Source organism: Melitaea cinxia, chromosome Z (assembly GCF_905220565.1).
Source record: "Melitaea cinxia chromosome Z, ilMelCinx1.1, whole genome shotgun sequence".
Taxonomy (NCBI): domain Eukaryota; kingdom Metazoa; phylum Arthropoda; class Insecta; order Lepidoptera; family Nymphalidae; genus Melitaea; species Melitaea cinxia.
Genome location: NC_059424.1, coordinates 19,202,555 through 19,229,728, shown reverse-complemented (window position 1 = coordinate 19,229,728; position 27,174 = coordinate 19,202,555). Strand labels below are relative to the sequence as shown.

The 27,174-nt window shown below is 33.3% G+C and overlaps 1 protein-coding gene and 1 long non-coding RNA gene across 2 annotated transcripts in view; one reads left to right on the top strand and one right to left on the bottom strand.

Annotated features, from left to right (window-relative positions):
- Positions 1–19,489: 19,489 nt before the first annotated feature.
- On the bottom strand, positions 19,490–20,450 carry LOC123668431. The gene is made up of 2 exons (XR_006745581.1): positions 20,419–20,450; positions 19,490–19,762 (listed from the first exon to the last, which is right to left on the bottom strand). It is a non-coding gene; the product is annotated as an uncharacterized LOC123668431 (long non-coding RNA).
- A 395-nt stretch (positions 20,451–20,845) lies between these two features.
- LOC123668429 (probable cytochrome P450 305a1) overlaps positions 20,846–27,174 on the top strand; it is a 45,236-nt gene continuing 38,907 nt past the window's right edge. Inside the window, exon 1 of the mRNA XM_045602161.1 lies at positions 20,846–21,115. Coding sequence (XP_045458117.1) covers positions 21,028–21,115 — 88 coding nt within the window. The 5' untranslated portion in view covers positions 20,846–21,027. The remainder of the gene's footprint in view (positions 21,116–27,174) is intronic.

Below are 27,174 nucleotides of genomic sequence, written 5' to 3'. Positions count from 1 at the left end.
ATTCAACTGCTGTCTTTGAAATACACAGGCCGAAGACGGGCATCAGCGTCTTTGGTGCGATAAAGCCAGCTCTGCGGTCACCAACACGCCTGCCCAGCGTGGTGATTATGGGCAAAACACATGAGTTCGCACCAAAAATGGTGCTTGTGGAGGTCTATGTCCAGCAGTGGACTGCGATAGGCTGAAGTGTTAGTGTGTGTATATATTTCTACGCTTACAATATTACAATTTGTTTTAATTTCATATCATTCTTACAGACAAAAAGTTTTAAAAAATTATTTTACAACATCATCGCCTACAAATATTTAAGAACAGTGCTTTCACGTACAATTCATACACTCGTATAAAATTTCCCATGTTAAAAACATGAAATAAAGAAAAAAATAATAATTTACTAATTTATAAGACTCTGAAAACCTTAAGATTTATAAGTATTTATTTATTGATTGCTTATAATTAACAATTTATTTATTTATTGTTTAAAATTATTTATATAATATTATTGCTTTGTATTTTTTTATTTATTAGGGTTTGATAATACTGAATATTAGGCTGATTATATGAGGCAGTTGCTGTTTCAAAGCACTTGCTTTGCTTTAGTGCAAAGTTAAACACTGTCTAGTAAACACTCTGCACCAGTAAATTAAAATATATAATGAATTGCGTGTTTTACGGTTCAGGTTCACGCATACGCTTGAGAGGTTTTTATTAATTAGAATTCTTCTGGGTTTGTGAAGTTCAAAAAAGTAATAGCTTCAGCATTATTTTTAAAACATTTAGTTGGAGTACCGATGTATTTTAAAAGCGTGTAACATATAAATGTGTGGGTCTTTTCGTTAAAAAGTTAAACTTGACTTTGAGGTATGTATATTATGACGTCTATATGGAGAAGATCGATACTACGGTACTTTCACAAGGATAATCAGCGAATCACAGATCTCAAGACTTTTTCGTTAAATAAATTCTTACAAAATATGATGAGGAACTTTGTGAAGCAACGTCAACGTACCTTTCCACATATATGTCGGTGTATTTTATAAGTACAGATCCATTATAATTTTATTAAAGCCAAAGCGATATTTGCCTTTATTTGTAAAACATTTTCGTTAGCAACTCACAATGTTCGAATTCCTCTATTTCTCTCTCTGGCAAAATAAAAATCAATAGAAAAATGAAAGATAATACTCTATTATTATTAAACATAATCTCTCTATTGACGAAGCAAGCAAAATTTTCCGTTAAAACATTGTACCTAATTAAAAAACTCAACAAAACCGAGTCTACACGAAATGCTTGTTGGAAAATACTCTGTAGTAAGTCTGTTAACTTTGTTTAAAAGATTATTATCAAAATAATATTTGTGTGCGAGTCATGTTTTAAGGATTACTTTGGATAAAACTTATCTAATGTAACTTTTAAATTTACAAATTAATAGTTAACTCTCCATGTTAGGATTGAAGTTATGACTAATTTATATATTAAGTTATCTATCACGTGCAAAGAATTGAATAGATAGCTATTTAAACAACGTTTTTGTTAAACGGCTTCAAAAAAGGGTGAGGTTTTCAATTTGACTAAGTTTTTTATGTGTGTTATCTCATAATTTTTTACTGGTTGTACCAATTTGATGATTCTTTTTTTATTGTACCATTTAAATTTTATCGATATCTGACGAGTATTTTTTAAGTCCTCTACAATAAGGTTTATTTAATTGATTATTATTTTTTCAACTATCTTACATTGCAATCATTGTCGCTGTTAATAAATGCCGTTTTTTTTCTTTTGCGACCAATCACAATTATACTTAAAAAAAAATAACTAGCCCTTGTGTAACCTCGCCCTTGCTAAATAAAATCGAGACGTCGATGTAGTTGTGAAATCGATAGCTTTGAAAGATTAATCCGATACTTTTGTAATAACTTCGAGATCTACGTTTTATACCAATGGACGATACCAATCACGGGAATAACAAATTAAGTAAAACAATTAATTGGGATTAGTAGCTGATCGAATCTATCCATACAAATATTATTAAAACGTCTTAGGTTTAATATTCAAGTCTGATACAGATAAAGACAGAACCAAGTAGAATATTGGCTTTATTCAACATGGAGATCACATCAAACTCATTCGATTTCATTTCATCTTCGACAATGACTAAGTTATAAAAACTCTTATGACCAATTTTAAGCGTTTTAGCGTTTTTTCTCGATTTAAGGTGGTTTGTGTCCTTTACCGAGATGTTGTATATCTCTGTACCAACTTTCATGCAAATTGTATCACATTAGTATTATACAAGTAAAAGTTACTTTCGCATCTAAATATTACTATTTCAATATTAGTACGAGTTTTATACCTCTTTGGAACCTTTAACCTATTTGGAATGTTACTTGTAATTGATTGGGCTAAAAAGTTCGTAGTGTGCATTTATTACATATTTTTTTATATTACTAGGACGGTAAACAGGCGTACGGTTCACCTGATGGTAAGCGTTCACCATAGCTTATAGACGATCTGGTGACCTTACTCACCTACAGAAAGACAACACTGCTTGAATACTGTATTATTTAGCTGTGATCTTCTGTAATCTATCTACTATCTACTATATCCTACTCTCTACTATCCCTGTCGGGCTACTCCATATTAAATCTATACAAATAAATAAAATTGGCGTGACTATTTGTAATATTAAAATAACCGCTTTTTACTATGTGTATATGGATGTAAACATGGTACCTATACCAAAATAGCATATTTTACAATTTTTGTCTGTCTGTCTGTCTGTCTGTTTGTTGGTTCCGGCTAATCTATGAAACGGCTGGAACGATTTTGACGGGAATTTCACTAGCAGATAGCTGATATAATAAGGACTAGCATAGGTTACTTTTTTTTAGTATTTTTTTTTTCTATAACTCTGCGAACTGTAGTGCTATTCTGTAAGAACATTTTCGTGTCTCGACAGTGGAATCCGCGGTGAGATATCAAATTCGTATTCATTAAAACTCGACAGTCCCGTAGCGCCACACTTGTGAGTGCGGCGACGAGTCGAATCCTGTTGCGTGAGAACGTTGACATTTAATAGTATGAATTCGGTATTCTGTAAGGGGATTTACCGCTTCACACATCACAATTTGAGACTTGATTCGACACTTGACTTCATGCACATATTCTAAAATAAAGTCATAAGAAAAGAATATCGATAAAATAAACACAGCTCTAAATTGCCGCTCTTCGATTCGACACTCACTTCACATCGCTTGTGCGTACGGAATGTTTACAGAATTCCAAACCAAGGTGAAGTGGGTTGGGTGGGGATATATTGTGTATAATTTAAATTTTTGCATGAACTCTAATTCTTTATTTATTCTAATCTGTACGAATATTAAGAGCAAATTATAATAACAAGGTTGTGTCATATTTTTCTAAAAGGATATTTAAATCATATAGCTGCAAAACCTGCTTAGCTGCTTTATAACCCCGGCTTCATATTCAACCTTTTTCGCTAGCTTCTCGAAGATTTCATACGACGCTTGTTATATTCCGACCTCTACCTTAAACTTCCCTGGAAACTGATACCGAATATGAGCATAACTTGAATAAACGAACGGCTTCATCGTCTAAACATACATATAATAAAATCAAGACCAATTCTGTTCACTGAATGCAGCGCTAATGACGGACGAAATAAAATTTCTTGGACTTTTTATGTTTATATACACGAAAATATCAACAAATATTGGACTGATTTTGAGAAAAGTCAGCATAATTTTAACATACAAAATTTATGTAAAAAAAAAAACGAGTGTGCTTCAGACCACATAACTGAAGTAAAACTTCTGCACAATGGGCTTGCACTATGTCTTAGATATACGAAATCTGGCTATGAGAGAAAGAGAGAAATAAAATCTGTGCTCATACCCATCTCTCTTCCTCCGTTCGCTTTGCCTGATCATATTTTTCGTAACCCTTTCGTCACGCTTTCACTAGCCTACTCCTAAAGTCAAGCGTGCGTAAAAAAGTTTTACTTCAATACAGCACTATGATTGGTATAAGTGCAACGGTAGGTAAACGCGGAGTTCTAAATATCAGCCATATAAAACCGCGCGAGCAGCTTAGGTTTCTTTCAGAACTGTAACTTTATGCTAAGAACTCAATTGCGTGGGCTTTAGATATAATGATAAAGAATTTGATATTTATGCTTACAACATTAATTTAATTTTAAGCTACAACCGAGTTACTTCTATAGAGTCGACATAGAAAAGGCTTTCTTAGGTAATATTGTTTGTATTCGGTACTTTTGAATCAATTTGATTGTATTTTATTTTTCTGTTACATCGTAATTTATATTAAAAAATTTAAAAAATATACTATTTTAGAGAGATACTGTGTTGTTTTTATTATTATTTATTGCTTTGTGCTAGATAAATTTCCACTGAACCTCTGTATAAGACATTTAACATTACACATAATTATATCTAGTGTCCGTTTATTAAAACAAATATATTTTACAAAACACAGAGTTGTCTAAGTTCTGCGCCACGCTCTCAACCTCACGGCTAGGCCCACAGGAACGACGAGTCAATACGTGAGGAGCCAGTTCGGCTGCAGGAGTCTTTCGCATTTTATAGCTATGCCACGAATGCTTGACGGAGACCCCATTCCGGCTTTCAAATGAAGTTTTCCTTCTCCAGGACCCTGATGATTTTGAGCCAGATTTATCCCTCGGTCGCCATTTACGACCCCCACGGGAAGAAAGGCGGTGGTGCTATTCTACTTGGCCGACACCACACGGCATTTAATGCAATACAAGAACAAGAACATTATTTCTTGAGTTTTGAGAAGTGCAGAATGCTAATATTTTTTTAAATTATACAAAAATAAATAAATGGAGTCAATAAAAAAACATTAAACACACTACCATATAATTGACAAACACACACCCACACACACGCATATATACTATTTTGTTTATCATCATAGTAGTATAGACTTTGACAACAGAACCTTAAAAGAGTTCTAACATATAATTTAAATTAATAAATTGTGTTCCTGTTGGTGAGTAAGGTGACCAGAGCTCCTGGGGGGATGGGGATTGAGTCGGCAACGCGCTTGCGATGCTTCTGGTGTTGCAGGCGTCAATAAGCTACGGTAATCGCTCACCATCAGGTGAGCCGTACGCTTGTTTGCCGACCTAGTGATATAAAAAATAAAATAAAAAATTATGGTCGAATTTCGACCACCAGGCTACTAGTACCGACCGATTAACATGATTTTTATTTTATTTATTTAATAAAACAGGACAGATATATGAACTAAACGGGAAGTAGATAATATCGAACCGAGCTAGTTTGAGCAATCTCTTAATTAATATTAGTTAAAGTTCACAAGTTGTTGTCGAGAGTCGAGAGCTCAGTCAGTGTCTAAGAGTCCTTATATATTAATAGTAAGTAGTAGTAATAGTCCTTATTAATTACAATTCGCTCCACAAGCCTCTACACAACGCTCCCATTATTTTTTGGGTCTCTTACCGCCTCCTTCACCAACCCCCACAATCCCCACAACGGGGCGTTATCGCCCACTTTGGGAAAGGCTGCGTTAGCGGTTGCTCTAAAGGCTCGTTGCGATTAGTAACTCCTGAGAGGCTCCCTCGAACACAAATGTCGCCCCTTCTTAGGACCGTGCAATGAGGACGATACATCCCCCAATCTATCGCCCGCTTGTCCGGCGTTACGGCGGCAGTTTGGCCAAGTAGGCCCCGTTTCGTGTCGTTATTTTGAATTTCTTTTACATTAAAATATTTTAACCTTATCATCATCATCATTACAGCCTATACAGTCCACAGCTGGACATAGGCCTCCACAAATTTACGCCAAAAATAAAGTGAACTCATGTGTTTTGCCCATAGTCACCATGCTGGGCAGGTGGGTTGGTGACCGCAGGGCTGGCTTTGTCGCACCGAAGACGCTGCTGCCCGTTTTCGGCCTGTGTATTTCAAAGCCCAGATGGTTATCCCGCCACCGGTCGGCTTTTTAAGTTCCAAGGTAGTAGCGGAACTGTGTTATCCCTTAGTCGCCTCTTACGACGCCCACGGGAAGAGAGGGATGGCTATATTCTTTAGTACCGTAGCCACACAGTACATTTTTTTTATTTTAACCTTACATATATACTTTATTATGTTTATGAAATTTTTTATAAAATTCACATGTATCGCTCAAGCTCAACTATTTAAAAATTTGTAGATACTTATAATTAAAATCGGGGTGCTGTTTGTAATATTAAAATAACCGCTTTTCGATAAATGCATGTAAATGTATACACGGTACATATTCTAAAATTAGACTTTAACTGGCAGATAGGGATTGTAATAAGGAGTAACTACGGCTACTTTTATTTTAGAAATTTGTTTGTTTTATAGCTCTGCGAACTGAACAATAACTTTTTGTTCAATTCCACGCGGATGAAGTCGCGGACACAGCTAGTGTGTAATAAAATATTTGTAGAAATAAATAAAATACCATTCTAATATTCCTTCCTTCAATCTTGAACATCACCGGTCACCAACCCGCCTGCCCAGCGTGGTGACTATGGGCAAAACACATGAGTTCACGTTATTTTTGGCGTGAACTTGTGGAGGCCTATGTCCAGCAGTGGACTGTATAGGCTGTAATGATGAATCTTGAACATCTTCCTTCAAAACTTTGAAGGAATATTTGACATAGTCGATTTACTATATATTTATAGTACTATAGGTGTTTGCCGTGGTCTGGGTGTTTGTGCAGTCCTTGTGGGTCTCCCCACCGTGCCTCGGAGAGCACGTTAAGCCGTCGGTCTCGGTTGTTATCATGTACACTTGATAGCGATCGTTACTCGTAGTAGGGAATATATCCGCCAACCCGCATTGGAGCAGCGTGGAGGATTAAGCTCTGATCCTTCTCCTACATGGGGAAAGAGGGCTATGCCCAGTAGTGGGATATTACAGGCTGAAGCGGACATCATTCGGTGCTAGTTAGCCGTTAGTTTCTTGACACTTAAGATGACGATACAAATAGACTTTGACAGCGGGAGGTAGATAAATATAGATAGGTACTTTAAGATAAATATATGCGAATAGAAACATCTCATAAATATAGTAGAATCCGATAGTAAAAAAAATAATGAATGATAAACTTTTTACTGTCAGATACTGTCATCAGTCAAATAGCGTTATCCTGTAACATGCCCTTAGGCTGCTTCAATTACATGACACTTGATGCAATATATCGCTTACCTGTAGTTTACGTTACTTGTTGTCACAAAAGCTGAGTTATTGTTAGCGATATATGTTATATAGTTGTACATTGGGAATCAACGTTTCAATTATTGGGATCTATAAGGTCTCAAAGGAACGTGGATATGACAATATTGCTGGTTTACATATATAAATTAATACTATCGTGTATAATTATGTTGCTTCATAGCACCAAGCTTATTGACATGTAGATTTAGACATTATACAATTACGTATGCTTGATTGGAAATTAATTTTTAAGTCCTTACGATATTTTTTTCAACTTTTTTTTTTGAGATAACGAGTTACATAGCAAGTACCTATAGTAATTAAGAAGTACCTGGCAACACAGCCCTGCTCGGATAAAAATGGAGATAATACAATATTTTGTTTATTGATAATCGATACCTACTGTTCAATAATAAAACAAACAAATGCTTTTTTTTAATAAAAAAATTTTAATCACATGAAATAAATTATATCACTTTGAAAGAATATGTTGTCACTAACTTCAGTAATAATTGACTTTTACATTTTTTTAAATGACGGTAAGCGATTATAGTATCTTATATACGCTTGCGACACTAAAAGAATTTTTAGCACGTAGCCAACCCTACCCTCAACCCACCCCCCATCAGGAGCTCTGGTTACCTTACTGCAGGAACACAATATGCTCTGTAAGATCGAGGTACTTCCCCAGGCAGGCTTGTCCAGATTTAGAGTAGGATATTTCCTGCTGTGTTGACTTAGTTAAACGACAGCTTAAATAGTTTAGACTTTAGTCATTTTAATGTTTAATAAAGTAGTCTAAAACAATAAGTAAAACAATCTAAACTTTGTGAACGATGAACAACTGATATGGTAAAATATCCAAAGAATATAAAGTTATTTTGTGTAAGAGTTTTATCAAAAACTCAATTATTAATAACCTGTTACGTACATATGTACGTTCAAATATTTCGTTAAGGACAAAGTTTATCAGCTACAACATCTATTGACAACAATTAGTTTGTTTAAGAATAATTTATCAACAAATTCTAAAATAAAACTTATAAATATCAGCATAAAGGCTAAATTCGTTTTCACTGTTTGATTCAGTGGGAGACCGATCAATTTGTTTCAATTTCAAATATCGATTGTCATCGCAGAGTTCCAATTAACACGTCGTGTATCTCCCATATATCATGGAAAATAATTTTAACCAAATGCTCAGACAGAAAGATCGACGTTCAAAATAATATGTGTTGTAGATTAACTGGAAGTATAAAAAGTAAATGTATAAGATTTTTATATAGCGATTTAAGGACATTCAATCAATCAATCAATCAAAAATAGCTTTATTCAAATAGGCTCCAAGAGCACTTTCGAATCGTCATTTTACAAATTAAAACTTTAAAAATAAATTATTATTTTTGTAAAAGTGAATTACTGATCAAATAGATTTGGAATTGAAACTCTACTCGCTTTTTGAAGTGAAACTTGTTAAGAATCGTTGTGATTTGAAAGTCGATGGGAAAATGTGTCACGACGAAGAAACAAACACACTAATGTTTAGGAAATAATCAGATATAATACATTACACAGGATTTCATATTCTCGGTGAATATAATCTCGAAAGCTACTTTTCAGAAGTTTCACTTTGCCGTGTGTAAATTGCATACACACACACGCACACACACATTTTTTATTCTTCTACTTAGTAAATATCATTTTACACTTTACTGGTTTTTATCCACTTCAAAAAGGAATACATTCTCTATTCGACTGTATTGTGTTACGTTATTACTTTTTACTGGCTGCATCGATTTTGACAATTCTTTCCTTATTCGAAAACTGGCGTTCGTCACACCCTTTTTTTTATCTTCCTCAATTATTTATATCAACACTACTGCAATTGGCAGTCAACGCTACATAGTGTTAGTAGGTCTCCCACATGGATTAATTTTTTTTGAAAATTTAGTAAAAACGAGATGGGATCAAACTTACTTGAAAAACTTACGCTATTTCTTACATATCATTCTTTGAACGGGTAATACATTTCAACGATTAGTAAATCTGTGTAAAATTATATTATTACATATTAATAATTTAGTTGAATTTCAAAATACAAAGTGTCCAAGGTCGTCGTAAAGCTCAAATTAACGAAGACTACCTCAACGGACGAGTGAATTCAAACAATTAAATAAGATAAAGATATTTTTCACACCTACGAGTCAACGATATTATTCAATTTTGTTAACCGACTTCCAAAAAAGGAGGAGGTTCTCAATTCGACTGTATTTTTTTATGTATGTTACTTCAGAACTTTAGACTCGGTGGAGCGATTTCGACAAATATTTTTTTGATCAAAAGGTGGTATGTGTCATTTGGTCCTGTTTAAATTTATTTGAGATCTAACAACTACTTTTCGAGTTATATCTAATAATGCGTTTTTACTTGACGCTTTTTTCGTCGACCTACGTTGTATTATACCGCATAACTTTCTACTGGATGTACCGATTTTGATAAGGAAACCAGGATCTGATGATGGGATCCCAGAGAAATCGAGGGAAACTCTTGAAAATCCGCAATAACTTTTTACTGGGTGTACCGATTTTGATAAATTTTTTTGTTGGAAAGGAAATATCCCTAGTTTGGTACCATGATAAGGAAACTAGGATCTGATGATGGGATCCCAGAGAAATCGAGGGAAACTCTCGAAAATCCGCATAACTTTTTACTGGGTGTACCGATTTTGATAATTTTTAATTTTTTCGAAAGCTGATGTTTATCATGTGGTCACATTTAAATTTTATCGAGATCTGATAACTACTTTTTGAGTAATCTTTGATAACGCGTAGTTACTTGACTATTTTTTCGTCGATCTACATTGTATTACTCGTCGTTGTAATTGAAGTCGGTTTTTTTTCGTTTGCGAGCAAACACAATTATTTTAAATAAATCCTTTAAAATGCAAAACACGTTTTATTACGCTTAGTTAAAGATTTTCCTATATGGAGAAAGAGATCTTTGCCTAGCTGTGTAATGTTACAGGCCGCGTCAGTTCAAATTTGGTTGGTTCTGTTATTGTTTTGGAATCGAGAAAACGTTAGTATAATCATTATTATAAGTTGAATGGGGAACGTCATAAGTTCTGTGAAGTTCTATTAATTTTCAATACTTAGATTTTAGAGGTATGTAATCGGACCGTCGGACGTGAGGTATACTAGTCTACTTTCCAGTCCAAAGCTCATGGAACGGTTTACATATATCTACCAACATTGTCTAAAGAATACATCAAACGATTAAGTATTACTATTAAGCTCTAATAATTATGTCCGTAGATCCAACATAGCGACCATATTGATAATTTAAATGACATGAAAGACAACTGTTTGTGTGCAAAATTTCACTTATAGGTCTTTTACTAAAGTGTCTACAATTAAGTTTATACAGTAACAGCGGGTATCAATAATCCGTGTTCCTGTTCCTTAAAAATCACATTTTGACACAAATTCCATACAAATTCTGACAAAAGTCTATCGCTTGTAAGCAAATGCTTAATGATAGATTTTTGTCAACTAGATAGATTTTGCTTAGAGCGATCAGTAACAGAGATCGATTATTATTGAGAATAGCCGCTACTAATAATTAGTTCGATTGTGTTCGTCCTTCATATAGATTACTATGTACAGCACAATCGACTGCCATCCCCTAGTCTGTTTGGACTGCTTTGTATTCAATAATCTTAACTGCTATGATGCGTCATTCAAGACGCTTTTGATTGGCAGACAATACCTAAACTATCAATTGTTCGTTATGTGTAGCATGAATTTATGCGAACAAGTACTTCATGTAGCAAGGACAAGCAATAAAATAGGATCATTATTTCAAATAGATTTAATGTACTTGGACATTTTTGTCCAAGGTATACTGTGGTGGATAAAATAATATTGAAACTCCAAAGAGATAGCTAGGGTTGCCAACAAGCAAAGCTCGAAATTGTTATATAATATTACACAACAAGTTTAGAAGATTTCAAAGTTAATTAGGCAGTTCTAATCGATTTTTAAATGATGCTTCGATTTATCCTAAAAAAGGTTTAATTTTTTTTATACTTTCGTTTATATTTTTCAATATTATATATATTTTATTACATAACGGTAATTTTGTCTATATATAATGAGGAGAATTACTTAAACATTATACTGTAGATTGATTGATTGATCAAAAGTATACTAGTAGTATAAAGATTATCGGGTGGATGAAAAGTGACAGATAAAAATTGAAGTGGCCGTTCAAATTCTAGATAGGACCAAATTTTTAAGTACTGAACCAAAAACCCTGTGAGGAAATAAGTATATTCCCAAGGTATTTATGACACGCACACACACACACTGACGCACACACACATATGTCCCAAACAGAATGATGAACTAAGCTTTCTTCCTTATAAAAAAAATAAGCCTTCCTCCAGTTATGCTGTTTAAAAACATTACAGTACGTACTGTACGAATTAAAAAAAAAAATGCGTACAGTAATAATTATCCGCCGCGATTAGACGCCGCGTTGGCGCAACGGTCTCAATCATGGATTGTGCCTGTTGCGCTGGCGGTTGAGGGTTCGATCCCCGCACATGATAAACATTTGTATTGGCCATACAGGTGTTTGTCATGGTCTGGGTGTTTGTGCAGTCCTTGTGGGTCCCCCCACCGTGCCTCGGAGAGCACGTTAAGCCGTCGGTCCCGGTTGTTATCATCTACACCTGATAGCGATCGTTACTCATAGTAGGGAATATATCCGCCTACCCGCATTGGAGCAGCATGGTGGATTAAGCTCTGATCCTTCCCCAACATGGGGGAAGAGGCCTATGCCCAGTAGTGGGATATTACAGGCTGAAGCGCAATAATTATTTTAATAATATTACAACATGTAAAAAGTCACTCTTGCGTGAGCATGCATTTGTGTGTGTATGTGTATGTGTGCTTGTATATGTAAAGATAAAAAAAAATTCAGATCAAGCAGTTTCCAATGGGCATGACTCAGATTCTCCGCAGCAATTTGTCGATTGAGTAAAGCTTTTCGATACTTTGTCTTAAACGTTTCAGTAATCTTATTTCAGGTCTCTTTAGAATTTTTTAGGTGGCGTAAAGTTACGATACGTGGACTGTCAAAACTATTTTTCGCTGTTTTTGAATGAGAAGTTCTAAAATTTCTACAGCTGCGGAATTCTGTCTCTATCTACGAGATGGCGGCAAGTTATCGAACAAAACTGTACATATATACTAGCTGACTCGGCAAACGTTTTTTGGTGAAAATTTAGCAATGTATGTATTTTTCATCGCCAAATGACAATAAAATAAAAAATAAATAATTTATCTAAAAATTTAAAAAAAAAACATATGGGTTATAATTAACAAATAAAATATAGGGGTTGATCGTAGAAGGTTGAAAGTTTTGGGTTGTATGTATTTTTCAACGCAAAATCCATAATAAAATTAAAATTAAATAATTTGTCTAAAAATTAAAAAAAAAACATTTGGGGTGGACTACCCTTAACATTTAGGGTGATGGAAAATAGATGTTGTTAGATTCTCAGACCTACCCAATATGCACACAAAATTTCATGAGAATCGGTCAAGCCGTTTCGGAGGAGTTTAACTACAAACACCGCGACACGAGAATTTTATATATTAGATTATAACTATTCAATACATTTTCTAAAATTTTAACTTGAATTTCTATAGGAACAAGCTTTTTCCTCGACGTGATATATTTTAAAAATTGTCCTCTGAAAATATCCAAGCTCCTGAACTATTTCAAGGTCTGTGGTTCTTTACGAAATTACTGATATTAAAACCTATTACTATTCTGACAGAGTAACTTAGAACCAGGAATAGCAGCTACTGATATCCTTGACAGTTATTCTCACACTAACCTGGCGTACATTATTATTATGGGCTTAGAAAGTATAATCGAAATAACGGACGCAGTTGCTAGTACAGCTACTTTGATATTAATCATGTACCAACTTCATATTACATTAATATCTTCTTTAAGCTTGGCTGCAAAAAATATGGTAATTTAGAAGATAATATCAGAACAATAAGTATAAAATAAAATTGCATTATTATTTAATTAACTTCACCGAAAAAATTCTTGATTGGGAGTAATTAACATAAATGTAAAATAAATGTATCTTTCTACAAAGTTAATGACGCAAATGTAATTAAAAACTCCGAACGCATAACACAGATATGCAAATCGTCAATGTTGCGTATTAGGTATGTTAATTTATTGCAAATGGATAATACACAAATGTATGTTAATTTAGTTTGGACTAAATTAGGATAATAAATGTACCTATCCCTGCAAAAACCGCTCTGTTGTAGTGATGCGAGTAATGGCCTAAAATAACGACGGTTAGTTGATTCGATTCCCGCTTAAGATGGATGTTTATATACAAAAAAATTCTTACCGGCTTAGATGTCTGTTTTTGTGGGTCTTCCTACCTAAGTTAAGCTGTCGGGCCCGGTTTTTACCATAAATACCTGATAGCGATCGTTATTCATAGTAGGTATCATATCGGCCAAACCGCAGTGGAGCAGCGTGGTGGGTTAAGCTCCAGTCCTTCTCCTACGTGAAGAAAGAGGTCTATACCCAGCAGTGGGATGTTACAGGCTGAATACATGCATGCAATCCCATCCCCGCGGACGCACCCCGAGCAGAGGTGTATATTTGTATCTATCCTTACATTTTATTTTATAAAACGATGTGTCCTGGCGCTTGACCTCAATAAATACCATAGCGCAATTATATATACCTAAGAACATTAACAAGATAATTCGCATTAATAAGGTAATTCGCATCTGCATTTAATTTTGATGTTCCGGTGGTCCTGCGGTAAATATGCATGATTACAAACTTTAAGAGTTGAGCGTTCAAACTTCAGAGAAGTCGGAACGTGCAAAGGATATAATTTTTAGTTTTATGTTTTATTTTAACCCTTAACCATTTACTAGCGGTCTCAGAGACTGTAACGATTTTAAAAAAATCAAATTTTTCCATATGTGTGTGACGTATGCCACGGCGCGTTCATGAATATTTTTTCTACACACCAATCAGTATCGTATATGATCTCGGCCAGCATGCAGGTGCGCACGTTTAGGCAAGGTAAGTGAAAATAATTCGCCAGCAGTCTCCGTGACTGGCTGTGTGACTTTTTTGTGTTTATTTATTTTTACTTTTTTAGTATCAAAATGAACAAAAATGACGAAAACATCGAACAATATGGCTTCAGCACGAGATTTCTGGAGAGGAAGATATTTCTGACAAAGATAGCAGTGACGTCGTAACAGTTAGTTAATAAGTGAACGTAACTGTTAATCGAATGCAGACTGGAGATTTTTAATTTGAGTCTGAAATTAAGGGTGATCAAAATAGCGTTTAGATCCGACAGCCTTTTCAATGTCACAATATCTATTCAGGTTTCCAGAAGAAGGTGACTTGTCGGCAGATATTATTCCGCTTTCATTCTTATAGTTTAGAGGTAGACCAAAAAAAAAAATATTTTGGCAGTAATTGTTTTTCCATCATCATGGTCATCTGTGCCGAATGACACTCGTTCAAGGACATCCTAGCATAATACAATATTGTACATTAAATATCGTGTGTAAAACCAGCTTTTTGTAGAATTCTAAAATAATTCTACCACGCCACTGGATATGTGGAGTGTCTCATTTATGGACGAGATTTTTGTTAAAATTGTACTACACACTAATGAAAAAATAAAACTAATTAGACCAAAATTGTGTGTGTTGTGTGTTTCGTGTGTAAAGTACTTATTTGTTTGGAGTGTTCATTAAAAAAAATGTTTTTTAATTTTCTGTTTATTTTATTTGTTTGACGTTACTTTCAGTTAATTTAAATTATTAGAAATAACAAAAAGGATTGAATAAGTTATCTTCCTTATGATAAAAATCTCGTTATTCTAGGATTAATTTAATTATAATTGCTATTACATATATTATTCAATTTTCATATGACTTTTATACTACTGTTGCTAATTTGTGATGCTAAAATAAAGTTATTGAATATAGATATCCATTTTATTTAAACTAGCTTTAATTTTTTTTTACAGATCCCACGTGACCAAACGTAGGTGGTTAAAGGACATAAATAGGTGTTAGGTTGTTAATGGTTAATTTTGAAACAATCCTTTTATACATAACCCAATATGCTCCGAACACCATCAAATGCTTCTCCAACTCAACAACTCTCACGTTCGAAGTCTGACACAAAAATTATGTATAGAACAGAGTCTCACGTCGGACTTTACGGCAATAGGCTAAGATCTAGACTAGGAAAAACCGAATTAGAAAAACCGAATTATGGGGTTTTTGGGTGTGGAGGGCGGAGGGTGTAGGGGAATCTATACAAGGTAACACTGTCACACCTCAAAACCCCATGGTTATGGAGATATCCATGGTTAAAGTTTTGAGGTTAGAAGAAGAATTTAAAGCTATTATAATACCTTTGAGCTCGTACTTGTGTTTGCATTGTGTGACAAATCGACACTTTTAAACAAAATAACGCGTCAGACATAATATTCTAATAAAATTAGTAACATTGCGTGCTAGAATATAGGTTTAGAAATTCGAAAAATACCAAAAACCGAATCGGAGCACCCCACTGTCCACGTGGTCTTGGTCTGTCCTACCCCTAGAGTGTTTTTTTTATGCCGCGGAGGCGCGGAGGAAGGGCTGCACTTCCCGCAGCGCCGTAGCCAAGCGTTCCTCTAACTTTAAGGTGGTAGATTAATTTGAAAAAACGCGTATGAAATGTGAAAATAACGTGTGAAAGCTAAGAAATTCTTCTTCTAACCTCAAAACTTTAACCATGGATATCTCCATAACCATGGGGTTCTGAGGTGTGACAGTGGTACCAGGGGTAGCGTTCCCCCCCTCCTTCCCCCCACGGTCCCGAAATTCGGTTTTTCCTAATCTAAAGCTTTACCCGGCAATATAAATATCTTTATAATAAACTTAATATAAAATTGCCCATCTATTTCTTACCCTATGCAAATTGAAAAATAACTGTCAGTTCCTTTCTTCTTTCAAAACCTTGTGACGAAACTAAAGAACTCCTAAAACTGCTTGTTTAATTCGGTCACCATGTAATGCATCCATCAAACTTCCTAATAAAAGACATATAACACAATTGCACACACAAAAACAAACACATACGCTTACACACACACACACACACATACCAGTAACCCTCAGTTAAAATCATATATTACAAAATTGCTATCTTTATTTCATATCTTGTTTTCTTGACTTTACTTATTTTTATTATTTTATTTTTAAATTATATATAGACTCATTTATGGAATATAATATAACTTTAAATCATATTATATAATTTTGAATTCTGGATAATTCGTGGCAAAATAAGTAAAAGTAATAATTGTAGAATTCTAGGGAGGAAAATAGCTTCCTCCTCTTCTTTCTTCTTTATTATCCTTAACACAAACAGCTTAGCTATCTATAGTCTGTTTTTTTTCGCTACGGACTAAATTGACATAAGCGGTGTTGCTAGTTTTTTGCGAATCATTAATAGTGATATGCCACTACCGTAACTTTACGTAATTTACAATCGAGTATCGTTTTTCAGCAATAATTACAAAAACGTATCTTTAAAACTTTAGAATGTGGCGACAACCGTAATGTACCTATAGGCATATCTATATATGTACCTGTATGGGTAGTGTATAGATATGATAAATGAAACACACTTATTTTTTTAATATTTATTAATCTTAGTAATCACATGCAAATTAAGGCTATGCCTTAGATTAAGAACTACAGAATTATGGGGTTTTGGGAGATGGAGGGTAGAGAGTGGAGGGAGAGTTACACTAGGTAACACTGCCATCATTTGGAAACCAATGGTTATGGAGATATCATGGAAATCTATCTATCTCAGTCTATGCTGTCTTTGTGGTTTATGTCAGTTCGTATCGTATTTCAACAGTTTTTAAAACACATTCGTTTTTCTTGGGCGTTTCGGTTGGAGATTCTGTTCTCTTTTCGAGGTATATATATTTGTACGCGTTCATTATCATGTTTTTTTCACTTTCGATGAAAGAAATATTCTTGTCTTTTTCTTGGCGAAAAGTTTTCTTCATCGCGTTTACGCGACAAAGTTGAGGGCTGAGCGTCCAACACAATAAAAATAAACAACGTAACAAAAAAATGTGTTCATGTACTTGTGTACACAGTTAAGAAGTGAAACTTCTTTATGACCTTATTTTTCGAAAAATGATCTACTATATTCAACTTTACAGAAATTGGATATTAAAGTTAAATTAGATAAAATTTAACAAAAGGCTTTTATTATCATAGACATGAATACAAATAATACAATTATTTCATTTTATATTATCACTACTAAGATTATAACATCATTTCATTATTTGTAATAGAACTATTACTATCATGTTATCGTTATTATATATTTTTGTTATTGATAGCTTATGGTAACTGAAATATGAAATATATTGTTTACATTCCACAAGATTCAGTAACCAAGTAAAAACTCCATTCGAATCAACCGTGGTAGATTGAAAGATAAGAAAAAGATGGTGCGTAACGGAAAAATGTGACGCGTAACCGAAAAATGTGACGCGTAACCTAGCGAAGTTTCACTTCAACAAACAAAACAAACAAACTCAAGGAAAAGGAAACAAATAACACGTGAAATCGCATACTACAACGGGCGCATTCAAACACTTCAGAGGTTGAAGGACGAATGCCATGTACTCAAAAAAGCGCCATGTTTTCGTTTTTTTTATGGCATTAGCTACAGTCTATCAACCGATTTCTAATTTGTTATTGCGTATTCTTTAACAAAAAATAAATAATTTTTGTATTTACTCCGTATAATGAGTATTTAAAATTGAAAAAAAAAATTTTTATCTGTGATGCTCCATAGTTACCATGATTTTTTAAAAGATTCGTCAAAAAATAGTAATAAAATTATGTGGGAAAAGTAAAAAGTTACGATTCATAAAACCGGTATCGTAAGTACAACGCTATTACTAAAAATCTGGTATCATTATTTCGAAAATTGACATTTGCATGTGTCAATTTAGTCCGTAGCGAAAAAAAAACAGGGTATAGCTAGGAAAATAAGAGATCATTCATAAAAATAGCATTCAACTACACCTGGAAAGTAATTATTCCTTTTTTGTTACTTGGAACTTTTAAAGTAAATATAATTAAATACTATTCGAGACACGAGATGTAACTGAGGAAAAAACATTAGAGTTGTATTGATTGAGTACTGCCGACCCGTGCCCACTTCGTTGGGCGTTAATTATTATTTTTGTTATGCATATATATAATAAAGTTTTCATCTCGCACACATTTCTCTGACTTGATTTGCATATACTATTATTTTTCACTGATTTTTTGTTCAATAACAATATAACATAGCCTATATCACTCCTGAATAGTGTAGCATTCTGTATATGAAAGAATTTTCATTATGGGATCAGTATTTGCGAAGATTACCCCCTACAAACAATCGAAGTTAGAAACTTTACCTCTATAATATTAGTATAGATCTGCATAACCTTCGCTTTAATCGAAAATGAAAAAAAAAAAAAAAAAAACAAAAACGACTGCATTCAAATAGGTTTAAAGAAGCACTTTTTTACAAATGAAATACGATTTCAGTTTTAGTTAATTAATTATAGTTAAAAGGAAAATACCAGAATTCGGAATGTTGATTCTGCAGAGAGGATCGGCAAGAAACTCTGTAGTAATTATTTGAAAAAAAAAGTCCTACTAAATCCATACACATACATTTTTATTATTTGTTAAAATGTACGAAGTTCCGTGAGCTAGCTTTTATACGTAAGCGTTGATTGTAAATTGATCGAGTACCTAATGTGTATGTTGTTAAAAATAATATTAGAGTAGTCACTGGATGTTACTAGTCGCGATAAGATCGTCCATATTAAAATTAAAACAAGGATTATTATTATTAAAACCTATTTGTCCTAGTGAGCTCGCAGTGTTACATGGCTTGGATACTATGAAACAGATCTGGGATAAATTGAAATAAATGTAAGAATCTAGTGGACCAACGCGTAAAGCGTCATTGTCGAAGAAACTTGTGACGACTGACGCGTATGAAGGATTTTTCTGACATTACGTCAGAACAATAAGTATAAAATAATCACATTATTATTTAATTTACATAATGCAAATTTTTTTTAATCAGGATTAATTAATATAAATAAGGTTTATTTACAGAGTTTATGACGCAAATGTAATTAAAAACCCCGAACGCACAATAATTCGCCTCTTTTCAGCGTATCGCAGTCACTGCTGGACATAGGCCTCCCAAAGTATGCGCCAAACATCCCAGTTCTCTGCAGTTCTCATCCAGCCCTTACCAGCGAGCTAACGTAGATCATCGGTCCGGCCGGTCAGAGGACGCCCCACACTAAAACAATGGTGAGAGATGTATAAGCGGTTGACGTAAATAATTACTGTACTTTTATAAGGCATTAACAAATGATGAATAATGTGTAATGTGTGTAAAAATAAATATATAACAAAAGATGTTGCCGTTAATAATTTTTTTTTTTTTTAATTTTAGAATACGAAGATTAGAATATTATAATAGATTAACTAATTATTAATAAGAACATTTAAAATTAAATTAAAATAATCTGTGTAATATTAGAAATCGTTTAGAATATCATGCATATCACATGTATTAAGTGTATATATGTGAAGTCCATCTATTTTTTTACTCACTCTGCAAAGAGAAAAGATTTGTTATCTATTTGGAATAACTATTGATGATTTTAGTTACTATTTCATAAAATATCTCGGTGCGTGGGCCCAGTCTGAAGGGGCCTTAATTTCTGATCCAAGGGTTAGATTTCAAATTTGGTCTGGGCGTTTTAACATTTATATAAGAACTAGTTGTGCCCCCGACTTCGTCCGCGTGGAATTAAACAAAATAGTTATTGTTCATTTCGTAGAATTATAAAATAAATAATTTTCTAGAATAAAAGTACCTCAAGTTATTCCTTATTACATCCAGTGAAATTCCCGTCAAAATTGTCAAAAATGTTATTTTGTTTTATGTACCATGTATACATCCATATGCATTTAGTAAAAACCGGTTATTATAATATTACAAACAGACACTCCCATTTTATTTATTTGTATAGATTTTTATATATACACGTGCGTATATTTAAATAGTATTCTTTTAGTCATTTGTTACCACGCCGGCCTAAGTTTCCCATCATGGGAACGGACGTTGTGTCTACGCTTAATATATTTGTTTATATATCTTTACACAAAAATTAGAAGAAATTTATAACATTCATGAGTAGCAAAGAATACGCGAGACTAACGCGTACTACTTGAATTCTAGCACTTTACCTTCATTAAACTACCAATAAAATCCGGGCCAATAAAAAAGTCGATAAAGAAATTGATCGATTCACGTGTATTATGAATTACATAATAATTTATGTAGATAGATATTTTGGCACAGTCCCAATGTTATAGTTCAGTTGCTATTCAGAAGATATCAATGAAACGTACAAGTGCACTGTTTAGCGAAGTTGACACTATGGTTTTACGTAATATAATGAAACATAAAAAGAATGTACTTGATATACACCATCCAACACACCACCAATAGTCTTGCTTTGAACGTCGACGGCGGTGTGCGCGTCATAACAAAACATGTGCTTATTAACTTGTTTCCTACTAGTAATAGTTGCGGTTGTGTACGTGATACAAACAGTCACAAAGCCGAAGAACTTTCCTCCAGGTACGTAATTAGTCAACTATTTTAGTCGTCGAACGTTCCACTGTTTATTTATAAGTTGGTTAACGATGTCAATTGTCCACTGTTTAACTGCCAAGCGAGTTTTTATTTATGTGTATTGATTTGCGGTTTCTAAGATTATTATTATAATATAATATAGTTATTTTCAATGTCTATAGCGTCTATACGAATTGTATTGCCTTAAATTATATGCATTATTGATAACAAAAAATTTATAAGTTGTGTCAACTGTTTTGTGTGTGTGGTTTTTTGATATGAAGGTATATTTTTCAATATATTTTATTGATTTGTCACTTACTGACAAACTTTTATGTTACAAATTTATAATTTAATTTTTTACGGTCATCGCTTTTGATAATTATCACTGTAGCACTTCGAAAGATAGTATAATTATTTTATTCATTTTAATTAACACTAGCTGCTGCCCGCGACGTCGTCTGCGTGAACGCTATACAGCACCAAAAATGCCTACGATTATACCTTTTAAAATAACATTCATTTACCCGTTTCTTCTTTACATTTCACATCTACAGAAAAATCTCATAGATGGCGCTGCTTTAAAACTGTTTTGTCTACTTATATTCATTTAATTATGTTTATCGGGTTAGTTACTTATATTGCGTGATCTTTAAAGTGTGAAGCTAGTTTATAGCATTGTTATTAACGTAATAACAACATTCAAATATGCGTCGTTAAATTACACGTTGTTACAGAATGCGTTGAAGAAATAATGGTTCACTGCTCGTTACCCATAGGTGATAGCGTGATAATTTGTAGCCTATATGTTGACCTGACTTCTTAATAATATTCGTGCCCAATTCGAAGTAAATCCATGCAGTACTTTTTGAGTTTATTCCGGACATACATACAGACAAACAGACAAACAGACGAAAATTCTAAAAATTATATTTTCGGCTTCGATATCGATTGTAGATCACACCCCAAGTATTCTTTTAAAAAAATATTCAATGTACAGTTTTGACTTTCCTACCATTTTATTATATGTACAGATTACATGTAAAAATTGTAAAAGGATTAAAATTTACGCCGTTATAATGAAAAAATAATAATAAGTTTGATATTTAACTAACTTTTACATAGTTATTTTGCTAAGAAAAAAATTAGTACTAATTATGATTATACTCGATAAACATTTATGGACTTTTAATGTTTAAAATGTAATGCAACATTGCAGCGTGTATCATTTTCTGCTAAAACGACTAGAATTTACGTAAATTAAATAGCAGTTATAATTTAAGCCTTGATTTTAACTAGAACTAATGAACTATTAACAATGTATATAGTTAATTTCAAAAATTGTTAACAGTCATGTTCTTTATTTATTATAGATTAACATTCCGCTCGCGTCTCTGTCCACGTGGACTACATGATTTCAGATGTTTAGTTTTCTTCTGTTGAAGTAGCCTATGCTACTCGGTGGTATCGTAGCTTTATATTATCAAAATAATTTTTAAATAAGTTCTACCTATTCTAATCGCTGACTCATTTGTGTTGCTAAGCGACTGGCTAACTATGGACGTCTGGACCAATTTATGTTATTTTTTAAAGTTTTCTAATGTATATTTATATAAAAGTTGCACAATTTTTTTATATATTACTAGTGACCTCAGCATTACGCGAGTGAAATGCTAATACTAAATATAAAATCCAAAATAAATATAAAATAAAATAAATATAAAGTATGCGTAAAAAATGTGATTATTTACGACATCACATTAGAAATTTCTAAAACGATGAGTATTCCTCTACTATATTATGCATGTATTATATATATATATAAACCTTCCTCTGGAATTAGTCTATTTACTAAAACAAACCGCATCAAAATCCTTTGCGTAGTTTTAAAGATCTAAGCATACAGACAGCGGGAAGCGACTTTGTTTTATAGTATGTAACTAGCTGACCCGGCAAACGTTGTTTTGCCAATAAACTATCTACTATACGAGTAAGTGTGCGGGGATTTACTTATAGTCGAAAGCGTTGTAGATAATGAAAGTATGCTTATTTAGTGCACAGAAAAATTAAAATAATACGTATAACAGTCACTGCTACGATCGATACACAAATAAAACAAAACAAAAAAAAAAAAAAAAATTGACGAAAACGATATACCTAGTGAGTAAGACAGGAGACCGGCTTCATTCTCATCCTTACTCCGTGATGTTTGTTGAATGAGAGGTGACAACGGTAGACATCTAGCAGGGATAACTGATTTGTTGGTAGTTATCGACCGGCGAAGGCAGGAGATGAAATTAAATTGAGAAAAAAATCATAACTAAAGGGAATTATTAAAAATAATAAAAAATTAAAATTGCGATGGAAAAATAGGGGTTGATCGTAGAAAGGTGGAAAATTAAGAGTAATATAATTTTTTTTATTCAAAGGCATGACAAAATAAAAATAAAAATCTTGCCAAAAAATTAAAGTTTATAATTAACAAATAAAATATAGGGGTTGATCGTAGAAGGTTGAAAATTTTGGGTTGTATGAATTTTTCAACGCCAAATCATAATAAAATAAAAAATAACGTGTGGCACTCGGGGACTGCCGCGGTAAAGCTATTGCATAGCATTTTGTATCAACTTATGCAATTATAATTATTTATTTATTTTATTTATGCAGTATTTCTTTTTCTTTGATATTAATTCAAGCTACACTTTTTGAGCGTGGTGACCGATAAGAAAACAATTTTTTTTTCTTTTATTAAATAAATAAAAAGTTAATATTGTTTAAAATATTTTTATTATTTTACAATACATGTGGGTTTTATTATCTTACAGTAGCTGTTGGTTATTCAGGAATATTTATCATTGAAACTATAGGTTTATGATAACTGAAATAAGAAACATAAGTTTGCGACTTAACGCACGCACACAACGCCGTGTCGAAGACTGCCGAACTGAAACGACGTTAGACGATGCACGGCCTTCAAGCCACACCTCCGTGTCCGTCGGAGTGGGGAGCGCGAGCGTGAGGTTTTTTTCGTTACGGAATTTCTGGATTCGGTCCCCGCGCTTAAGGCCCGCGATAGAAGCTATGCAATAGCTTAAAATTAAATAATTTATCTAAAAATTAAAAAAAAAAAAACATTTGGGGTGGACCCTTACCCTTAATATTTGGGGGGATGAAAATTAGATGTTGTTCGATTCTCAGACCTACTCAATATGCACACAAAATTTCATGAGAATCGGTCAAGCCGTTTCGGAGGAGTTTCACTACAAACACCGCGACACGAGAATTTTGTATATTAGATGATTTTAACTTCTCGCGTTTGACTGTTCGGAAGACAATCCAACGTCAGCCGCGTCAGAAAGTTTCTAATAAATGAAATGAGTTTGATTGTTTGTTTGAAGTTTGTAATGTTATGTTAGGCTAATAAAGGAAATCAATTTTAAGATAAGCTGTAAACCTTTAAACTTTGTAGGAGCGAAATTAACCAAACCGTAGAGGAATTAACGAAAGAAAATTTTTTTTCTAATAACAATCAGGAATAACATACCTTCCGAGGTTAAGTTGGGAGATTCACATGTACCTCTATAAATATCCTAAGCATCCTAATTAGAAAATATGCCGAAAATTTATTCCCCAAAAAAAAAAAAAAAACTAAATGCTTAGCGAAGAAAGATAAGCGAATGAGTGTTCGGGAAACGGACGGGCTCAATTGAATTTTTCAGACATGTTTTGAACATTTATAATGTAGGTAGATTTCTGAAGAAAATTTTAATTAACTCTTATAAATATCTTCGGGCACGTGCATTTTATACACAGATGTTTGTGTGTGTGTTTGACCCTTACGACTGACGAAGAACTTTCATCCTATTGAAGACTTTGTGAACACCATACATATTTACTACCTGTATTTTTTTTATACAACTAGGTTGGTATACAAGCGTACGGTTCACCTCAGTAAGCGATTACTGTAGATTAACGAAAGGAAAAATATATATCAGAATGTAGATTATAGACGACTTCAACACCAGAAGTGTTCACCGGTGCGTTGCCGACCTTATTTCCTATTCCCCCCAAGAGTTCTAGTCGCCTTACTTACTAACAGGAACACACGACACATGAATTTCCCGCTGTGGCCTACCTCAGTCAAAATCTGTATCCCGCAGATTCAACTACGGTAATTGCGATCGCATTTCATTTAACTATAATAGTTTTTAGCATGAAATAACCTTCTTCTGATCAAGTTGCAACTAACACAAGATTACAAGCTGAGTCTCTTCTATCACTACTTTGATCATCCTATATAATTTTGTGGAGAAAGTTTTGAATAAAGTTAAAAAATATACAAACAAAATAGAGGGACGAAATTCTTAAAATAATAACTGTAGATTTCCTTGTGTTCTCTATCAGTAAACATAATCGTAATAAGCTTCGTTTGTAGTTTATATATGTTTTATTTAAATTATGTATATTTATCGAAAAATAAAAATATATAAATCTATCAGTCGGCGGTTACAGATAACACAAGTATGAGTTGCTTAACTTAAGAAAAACAACCTTGTGTGTGTATTAAATATATTGAACAGTGGTCGGCCAGTGGCCAAAAATTCGACCATAACTTAACCACACACAACCATAACTTAACAATAAATAAAAGAGTTGTTGCGTATGTGTGTCAAGTGTGTTTTTTTATTGATTTAATGTATTTTTATGCACAGTAAAAAATATTAGCATTCTGCACCCCTTCTCTATACAAACTATAAGTATGCGAATCCATACCCCTACGTCCACGTAATTTTCGTGAAACGGGATACAAAGTTTTTGTTTCACGTATCAATATATAGATATTTTGAGGTTGAACCATGTGTAAACGTAGGAAGTATTTTTGGTAATTTGAAAAAAATACTAAAAGAAAAAAAATAATCCTTGAAAAATTTCACATGATTTGTTATGTTTGTTATGAATTTTCGATACTTTAGTTACATGTAACACAATAACGCATTCAAACTAAGAGCTGTATTGTCTTTATCGTAGAACTCATACGTATCGACTTTTACAATTGGCCAATAGCACAAACTATTTTAAAGAATTTTTATGATAGAACTAAGTTGTTTTATCTATAAGGCCTTTTTGGAAATGTAACAAAATGATTGTAAAATGTTGATAGACTGTTTATTTTATATCTAAATTCTAAACGGGTATAATAAAATTATACAGATAGTTGACTTTTTCATAATTATTATAATCGGAACTTATTCTTCGATTAAAAAAATTGTACGTTTATTAAATATTAGTTATTGCTAGGGTTTATGTAAGGTACGATTTGTAACATTTATACACCAAAGGATAATGGCCACTTCTACGAAGGTTAAATATTAAAATTTAATCTAACACGCTTTAAGTTCAAATTAAGCTCTATAATAATTGTCTTCGCACGTGTATTACTAAAATGTCCTTAGCGACAGCGAAAGGCGGGGCGCGTGACAGTCACGTCAAGCGAGTCACAGTCTAAGCTTGGAATTATTTCACGCCTTGTGTTTAATTGGTGATAACTGCTAAAATATTCATTTAAATTATAAATTAATAAATAAAATATTTAAATTATAATTATGTTACTTAGACATCACAATGTCTTTTCTTCTTTTTTTATGCAGCGTATGGCCCACCTGATGGTATGCCAATATTGCCAATCTTATCCTCAATCCCAGGAGCGCCGGTCAACTAACTACACACAACAACACAAACATACCACAGTTTGAAACCAATATTATTTAGCCGCGATCTATTTCCGTGATGTAATTTCGAGGTACTTCCCCAGTCGGGCTGCTCCAAATTTTGAACAGGATATATTCTGTGCCCAGATTCTGTGCCCTCATTTATACCGTACCTCTACTACCGTACGTACTACCCCAGGCCATATATTGTTTAACATATCATCATATCATAATTTATAGGGATATGACAGTGTTTTAGACAAAATCTCATAGGTGGCTTTATTTATTCCCACCTTTTGAACAATCATCATATGTTAGTCAATATATACTAATAGTAATATTATATAATATCTAATA